This window comes from Pinus tabuliformis, chromosome 8 (assembly GCF_031772625.1).
Source record: "Pinus tabuliformis cultivar Carrire ecotype Pingquan chromosome 8, CPIR1, whole genome shotgun sequence".
Lineage (NCBI taxonomy): Eukaryota > Viridiplantae > Streptophyta > Pinopsida > Pinales > Pinaceae > Pinus > Pinus tabuliformis.
In genome coordinates, this window is record NC_142294.1 from 1258532972 (window position 1) to 1258542225 (window position 9254).

At 31.2% G+C, this 9254-nt stretch overlaps 1 protein-coding gene across 1 annotated transcript; it reads right to left on the reverse strand.

Moving 5' to 3' along the window:
• Nucleotides 1-384: 384 nt before the first annotated feature.
• Nucleotides 385-5444, reverse strand: LOC149239956 (polyamine oxidase 1-like). The gene is made up of 10 exons (XM_089370014.1): nt 5384-5444; nt 5052-5301; nt 3645-3779; nt 3241-3302; nt 3000-3154; nt 2658-2801; nt 1983-2132; nt 839-1093; nt 665-746; nt 385-449 (listed from the first exon to the last, which is right to left on the reverse strand). The coding sequence occupies exons 1-10, from the start codon at nt 5442-5444 to the stop codon at nt 385-387; spliced, it is 1359 nt and encodes a 452-aa protein (XP_089226140.1).
• Between the last annotated feature and the right edge of the window lie 3810 nt (nt 5445-9254).

Below are 9254 nucleotides of genomic sequence, written 5' to 3' on the forward strand. Positions count from 1 at the left end.
TCCAAATAATTTTTCCTATATAAAAATAATAGATACTTCATCGATTATTTAGTTTATGTAATGAAAATAAATTCTTTATCATCATTTAATCTATATAATAATTTTATAAAGTGGAGAACAAAATCAAATATTTAGTAATAAATCGAAAAATTACATACAAGATGAACCTTACATAGATTTGAAACAGAGCTGCTTTCAAACCTAAATGCGCACCACCACGTTATACAAAATCGAATTTAACGAACGGTGTGATATTGTGTACATCACACGAAAGGCGATTGGGCATTTGACTGTCCATAGTCGATGTTCGATTAAGCTACCCTTATGCTACGACCTTATGGTCGTTCGAACTATGCAAACAGGTCAGTTTCAGAAGCGTATGGCTCAACCCTTTTCCTCAGTCTTCTTGTTCTTCATTGTTTCTATCACCATTTCTGCTGTATCAATGCCTGTTCATGCAAATCCAGGGATTTGAAATCAAATCACTGCAACTGCGATGGATCCATCTTGAGCTATTTTTACATAAACAATCATACTATTTGAAATATAAAGATAAGAGATGATAATTTTATTGCTGTAACTGTGAGGCCTGAATTATTGAGAGATGCTTACAGAAACCAACATATCCTATGAGATTAAGGGAAAAAGATTGGGACTGACATACCAGAAAGATAACCACCATGTGCATACCCATTGAATTTCGCGCTAGTATGTTCTCCTGTGAAGTAAACGGGACCAACCGGTGTCTGCACTCAAATAACATTTTGTGCACAACATGATGTTCAAATCAACTGAATGTTTTCTGCATATATTATATTGTCACTGTGTTTTGTCTTACCTTTATGTCATGGAAATGATTCGGGCTGACAACAATTGGGTAATTACTGTAACTTCCTCTCTGAAACCGGTTATTCCACCAAATTGGAATCAGGATTTGCTCTGCTTCAGGAATCCCATCGCCGAAAATTTTCCTCAGAACCGCCATTGCTTCTTCTTTGGTTTTCTCATCGCCCTGTTCCTCTATCCGCCTAGATTCGTCGTCTGTGACTGTTACAACCAAGATGTTCGATCCTGAATATGCTTTTTCCATATGCTGCAACGTATATACTAATTCCATGAGTCGTGAACATATCCAATAATATCATCACAACGTTTTATATATATATATATAGAAAATAATATTGCAGTTGAAATGTCAACAAAGAAATTGATTGTTTTCCTGCAATTAGTATATAAATAATCAAATGGAAAAAATCTAAAATCTGTGATTAAAATTAAACATCATTTTAAATTCTATTATGTCTTTATATTTTTTTTCATATAGAAAAAGTTAGATTGAAATCTTCATTTTCTTCAATTACTATTTTAATTTATCTGGGGATCCATGTGGATATACACATAAATATCTAAAGATTGATTAGATATTGACGTAGTTTTCCCAACTACAAGTGACATGAACATCTCAACAAACATTCATATAAAATTGTCTGATATCAATAGTTATTTTGAATTCATTTTCTTTAAACAAATATCAAATTAATCTAGGCGATCCATATGTATCTAGACATCGATATTCAAAGCTTTATTATATATTAATGTAATTTACAATATACGATATAGACATTTAATACAAAAATGTTTGATATCAATAGTTATGTTGACAATTGATCTAGGCGATCCTCATTTTTGTAGACATAAATATCCAAAAATTTATTATATATTAATGTAATTTGTAATATATGATAATAGACCTTTATTATATAATAATGTAGTTTGCGATATGTGCTATAGAGATTTCTACAAACATCCAAAAACCTATTTACTGTTATAATCGGTGGCAGTATATGGATCATAAAGTCTCGACACGAAAACATCCAATTCTGTCATGTGGCGAAATAGATCTTTGAATACATCCACCGGCGCTTAACGAAGTTAGGCTCAGTTTGAGGAAAAAAGCACACAAATGTCGTCATAAAACCCACCTGCCAGAACGTGTAATATCCTCGCTTTTCGGCAGCATATAGAAAGAATTCAGTACCATCCTCCGTAGGCCAGAACTTGCTCGGAAATTTTAAGAATATCTTTGTGTAAACTCTCATCTCGCATGAGAAGAAAGTTTTCCTTTTCCAACTCTGCATACAATAGTTAATATCAATTTTTTAAACGATAATGCTCAAAATTTATATGAAAAGTAATAGGAATAATCTAGGTAAGATTTTTTGAACTCATGTGAATGGCCAATTTTGGAAATATTTGGGAATTTCAGCCCAATTGTTGAACGCTTTTCCTGATTATTAGATTTTGGGATATTGCTGAAATCTATTATTGACATAAAAGTCCCTAATAATTAAAGTTTTAGGTAAAAAATTTTGAACTCATGTAAATTGAGGATTTTAGAAATATTTGAGAATCAAAATCTCACTATGAAAAGAAATCGATTGTTCAACCCTTTCCTAACTATTAGATTTTGAGATACTGCTGAAATCTACCACCAACATAAAAATGCCCAATAATCAAAGTAAAATAGATTTGACCTAACCTCAACAAATTCTAAAATTCTTATACAAAATTAAGTTTAAGAAATAAAACGTTCTAGAAATGTTAATATCAGAGAATATGGAATGTAAAATTAATGGAGTCAATATTCATGTAATTACATGCAGAGGAGGATTAAACTGGATAAGATCACTTTGAAGAACTCCCAAGCTGACAGACAGAATAGCATAATTGCCACTGTAAACCGAGTCATCTTCTATTTTAACTCTAACACCGCAGTCTGTATAATGTATTTCTCGAACGACCTAACACATTCAAGAAAATCCCGTGAGAGAACAGCCCAACAAGTTTTGCCATCATTCGATAATATTTGACATTGAGCTTCAGTGATTGACTGATTACTGGCCCTTAGAAAGGGCATTTTTATGAAGATTCAGAGATGGCCTGATTGGTGGGGTACTTTTATGTAGATTGCAAATTCTAGGAACAATTAGCAGTTATACCTTTTTCAACTTTAGTCGCTCATCGACGATATGACCGCCTTCGGAGTGGAGGAAATCTTCCGCCAATTTATGGACGATGTATTCGTAACCTCGATCATCAGCAACCAAATATTCCTGTGCTCCAAATTCGGTGTAAGTGGGAATTGGCTCCACTTCTGCATCCACAACAACATTCGGTATCGGTAACTACTAACGACTGGAAGACTCAAACCCAATTGAGAAATATCAAGTGTGGCCATACCTGCCATCTCAAAATCATGCAAAATAAAGTCTACCGCCAATTCCAACGGCGTTGATGGAATTCTGAAAAAAATAGAAATTTCTATTTGATGCAATTCTGAAATAATTGGATTTAGAAGTATATTTTAAACTATATGATCCGGCAGATAGATACATTTTATCAGCATAATATTGTGTTTAGATGTATATTAATAATTTGTGTTTAGGGGTATATTCTAAACGATAATAAGATCTAAGTTTTAGTATCTTGGCGAAATAGTAATACATATCCATTATCTCCAAAATATGATATTCCTAGAATACAAATATTTTCTTCAAAGAAGTACGGATCTACACAGATCATCATCTTAAATCAATGTTGGTGTGCATACTTACACTTCGTGAATTTTACAGTCTGTTAATGGCAATGGCGTATCAGGGTTAGGCCTTGCAGTCACTTCGGCACTTCTGGAAACAGCTTCAGTTGCCAAAGCACGATTGGCGGAATCCACAGCCGACTCATAACAAGCTGCCGCAACAGTTCCAGGTACTTTAGCACCGCTGTTAAGCATACGCAAACACTACAACATGAATTTTATTAATTGGATTTACTTTGAGTTGGTTAAGCCAGAGTTTATCTGTTTTGCAAGTGTAAAGTTTTACTAAAATAATTATTTTGGATCGTAAACTCTTTACCATCTGAATTTTTTAGTTTTTTTGGTTCGTAAACTCTTTATAATCTCAATTTTCAAAAAAAAATTGATCATATATATATAGATATACCAAAAAAAAATGGCTATTAAACCCCAAAAAACAATAGTGATTAGATTTTTTTTCAAAATCTTGATTATATATACATAAATCAATATTTAACTCAAAAAAACTAGTATTTAACCAAAAAAAAATGGGTATTAAACCCCAAAAAACAATAGTGATTAGATTTTTTTTCAAAATCTTGATTATATATACATAAATCAATATTTAACTCAAAAAATATAGTATTTAACCAAAAAACACTAAACAATTTAGTTGATTAATAATTTAATTGGATTGCAAATTTTGAAATATTTATAAAATTTAATAGATAAGAATAAATTTAAATAATTGCTTTTATTTTAGTTTTATTAGATTTTCAAAACAGTGCAAATCTTTAATCTGCTCAGACATATCTATTGATATATATTCAAATTTAATATATATTATTTTTTTAATTATATAAATACAAATTTTAAAACAACACTTTTAAAGTTGTTTAAAGGTCCTAAAATATCTAGAAATCCAGAATTTATCAAAATAAAATTATTAATATAAGTGCAATCTAATATATATTAATTTTTAAATATAGATAAAATTATTAATATAAAATGAATGTAATATATATTAATTTCTTTAATTATATGATTAATTAGATTAATAAGCTAAACACTTTTTTTATTAGTTATCTTTATATTAGTTATAGAATTTTGAAATTGTTTTATTGTTTATATAGTAAATGTTGGTGTAAAAGTGGTTGGATCAAAATTTTGTGCGTAAAAATGTAGCAATATTAAAAATTGATTGATGTGGTTAGCTATCCTCAATTATGCTATTTCAAATTGATTTTCAAAGCTTAAATACCTTCGATCACCATTACTCACACCATAAATTACAAATTATCTCATAACTCATAAATTTTACTACTTTCAAAACAACAAAAAGATGAAAACAACTGACCATAATACTCATTTCAAAACAACAAGATGACAGCAAAATCAAACTTTGAAAACATTCTGCCATATATATACTACCACAAATGCTACATATCTGGTGCATATTTCTTGTCTTGGATTGTACCTTTGCTCATAGATGTTGAATGCGGCATTACTATAATCAGAGTAACAGGTGCGGATATTATGTTTCTGGGCCAACTCCCACATGGGATTTACTTTATTACCTCCAACGCCTGCTATCCATCCTGCACCACACTCCACTGAAATTCCAGCGAACTCATGCTTTATGAGCCGCCCACCAATTCGATCTGTAGCCTCCAAAATAACAAAATCTTCAACTCCATTCTCTGCCAGTACCTTAGCAGCCGCTATCCCTACAAGCAACCTCACACAAAAGCATAAGTAAATAATAAAAACATGCTAACTGAATGCCTCTTGCTAATCTAATTTCGTTACCTGAAATGCCCGCGCCGACTATAATGACGCTGCTGCAGCTGGAGGACGTTGATGAATCCATACCGCTAGAGCGAGCACTGGGTACGTCCTTCAAAGCCGATATATATACATATATATATTACACTATACTTGGTTTAAATAAAAAACATCTAACTTGGGGCCAAAGACAATCGATTCGCTGACCTTGTATATGCAAGCACGTACGTATGCATAGCTATAAGTCAGCCACAACATTGGTGTATATGCAAGCACGTACGTATACATAGCTATAAGTCAGCCACAACATTGGTGTATATTGTAAGACGTTTTTTTAAACATTATATCTGGTGAAGTGGTGAAGTATAAGTCAGCCACAACATTGGTGTATATTGTAAGACTTTATTTTAACATTATAGCTGGTGAAGTGGTGAAGTTTTTGGCAGGAATGCAATGAAAAAAATTTCAAGTGAATTTTTGAATTCTTCTATTTAAAATTGGTTTTCTACTTTATATATGTAAATTTAAAATACTATTTTTTTTAAAGAAACTTTTAAGGTACTAGAATTGTGATGAGTTGCCAAAAAAAAGCTTCAAAGAATTGATGAGAGTTGTCCAAAACAAAGCTTCAAAGACATATAGTGAATAAATTATGGCATAGCATAAATTATGGCATATTGGTGCTAGTGAAATTAAACTCAGGAAAATTTAATATTACTAATTCATCAAATTGAATAAAATTTGTCAAAATTATAAATTGAAAATGTGAAACCGGGCCATAATCAGTATTCTTCTCTGCAGCTACCCCTACAGCCTAGCTTACACAAAAGCAAGGTGAAATAAACAATACAGCCTAGCTTACACAATAGCAAGCTGAAATAAACAATAGACACTAATTCACTGAAAGCATAGCCTATATGTTATACTAAGAGTATTTTTTTGGGTAGTTTTCTAATTAAAATTGTTCAAAATTTAGTAAAAATATAATAAAATCACAAATTTGAATTATATGAACTCTACTCTGCATACTACAAAGATTATTCAAAATACTAAATTCAGATATACAATTAAAAACCTAATTTAAATAACAAAAAAAATTAACAAAATAATTCACTCAACCAAAATTTCCAAAATATCCCATAATTAGAAAACTCCCTAACTGAATGCCTCCATGTTATCTGAATTGCCGGCGCCGACTACAATGGCATTGCTGCAACTTGAGAAGGTTGAAATGGAGGAAGAATCAATCCATCCTGTTGACTGAGTACAGGGTAGGTCCTTCGAAGCGTATATATATATATATGGATGGCAATTAATCTATACTTTGTTTAATAGAAAATTTCAAGTTTTACGGCAAGAGAATAGTTGATTCTTTGTATATTAATGATATTCGCTGACTTTGTATATGCACGCACGTACGTGGTTGTGCGTAGCATGCACAACAGCAGTAATAATCAGGTTACTGTAAAGTTTTTGGTGTTGTTAGGTGCAAATCATTAATCTAATTTCATAATACTTAAAAATTATTTATAAAATATATGTCAACTTAGTTTAATTAGAGAATGTTACTATTTTATATTTTTTTGTATTTATTTATTTTCTTTATTTATTTATTTTTTTTTTTTATTTTTTTTTTTCTTAAATTGATTCGGAATCTTATTAGATTTATTGAAATCAAATCTTTGAATTATAAACTATACACAATTAAAATGTCCCAAAATTTTCAAATACCCCGTATAAGTCAAAAATATATTTTGAAAAACACAAAACATGAAAAAAAAGGTCAATCACCATTTAATAGATTTCTAGATTACAACCTACAAGTCCAGAAACTTTATAATAGTTACACAACGCCTCTATGTTAGCAAAAACCTGACGCAAACATATGCTGGTTGGTATCGAAATAATAATGTTAGTGTCCGTCTTTTTAAGAATTATAAATGTCTGCTGATCATTGACTGTTCGTGTTGAAATGAAAAATTTAACCTGAGCATACATACTGTGATTGAAATTTCAAAGGAGATGATGTATGAGAGCCCGTCAGACAATATTTCGAAATTTCAATCAATTGGCTTTCGACTAATTAAATATGATCTTCCTTTCAGCGCCTATTTTTTAAAGAATTTCATTTCGAATCGACTTCCATAACTTCAAAAATGACCTTTCAATGATTTAATGGACCAAAAAAATATATCTGAAAGTTTATAACTTCATAAATGACTTCTCAACAAATTAATGCGAAAAAACTGAAATTTCGTAATTCAGAAATGGCTTTTCAACCTTAAAAAAACCTTTCAGGTCATTTCCCGTCGAATTATGGGGTTGATTATGCCGATTTGTACAGGTAAGCGTATCTTATTATTTTACCCTAACTTCTTGACCATTTAGTCACGCGGAATTATCAGATTGCTTAACCTATTTAGTAAGTACTACTTTGTTATTTTATTAGTGACGTTAAAATAATTTAACAATTTAATTATTAGTTTTTCAGAGTTTAACCTGGACATTTCAGGTTGCGTAAGCCTATTTGTACAAGTAGAACTTTGTTATTCTATTACCTACTTGATAGGCAGGCGAGAGATATGGACAACATGTAAGATCTGTATGGAGAGAGGTCATACTACCACCCAACTAATATGGTACCCTTACAGCGAGGATAGAGACCAGGTCCACTCCTTCATCCACCAAATCATCCAATGTGGATAGTGCCACTATAGTGGGGTATCAGGCCTATAGTATGACTGGCTCTTCCAGACAGGAAGATGCCTTGCACTAGGATGCTTGCACATAAGGAGTATTATACTATAGCTAGGACACGGCTCACATAACTATGACAGATATCAGAACCCAACTAATATGGTACCCTTACAGCGAGGATAGAGACCAGGTCCACTCCTTCATCCACCAAATCATCCAATGGGGATAGTGCCACTATAGTGGGGTATCAGGCCTATAGTATGACTGGCTCTTCCAGACAGGAAGATGCCTTGCACTAGGATGCTTGCACATAAGGAGTATTATACTATAGCTAGGACACGGCTCACATAACTATGACAGAGATCAGGGCCTATATGGGATGAGTTAGTGATTATATATTATGATGATACATTATTGGTTAGCATCCTACAACGGCAATAGATTAGAGGGCTAGTGGAGTAGAGAAAGAAAGTGTGCCTCCTATAGGACCCAGGCATCATATGAATCCATTAGAGTAGGCACCTCTAGCAGTAGTAACAGGCATATCATTTAATTATGAAATCACATAAAATCAATTAACTTTTTAAATCAAATAAATTATTAAATCACATAAATTATTAAATCACATAATTATTAAACTTTTTGAATCATATCTTTAAAATATCATGAAATTTGAGGGAGGGAATCTTTTTCATATAACTCTTTAACCTTACATTAATTAATAGAAACTTATTAAAGATTACTTTAATTAATGTAATATAAAAATTAGCCTATTAAATTTTGAAAGATAAAATGAATTTTTTATTTTAATGAATGTAATATATAAATTTATTATAATTAATGATATATAAAAATAATAAATGGCATTCTGAAAAATAAGATGAACCATTAAAATAGAAAAAGATGTATTGAAATATTAAAAATTTTGTATAATTATTTGTCTATAACTATTTTATAATATAATAAGTTTAAATAATTAATAAATAATATCAAAATTAAGATTATAGTTGATGTGGTTCACTTAGAATATATATAGTGATGGGTATATTATTAAGTCATTTTTTTATGTGAATTTTGTGGGTAAATATCTAGTCATGTGAAGGGCTGGTGTGGCCCGGGGGTGCGGTTTCTAGGTGATTTTGATAGTTTAGATGCCCCTGGTCATCGTTTCTCAAGCCACAAGTCAAGTCTGATGTAA

Coding starts and splice junctions, on each gene's coding strand:
- LOC149239956 (XM_089370014.1), bottom strand. CDS start 5,444: ATGGATTCATCAACGTCCTCCAGCTGCAGCAGCGTCATTATAGTCGGC. Junction 5,302..5,383: donor AGTCGGCGCGGGCATTTCAG/GTAACGAAATTA, acceptor GGTTGCTTGTAG/GGATAGCGGCTGCTAAGGTA. Junction 3,303..3,644: donor CCTAACCCTGATACGCCATT/GCCATTAACAGA, acceptor TATTTTTTTCAG/AATTCCATCAACGCCGTTGG.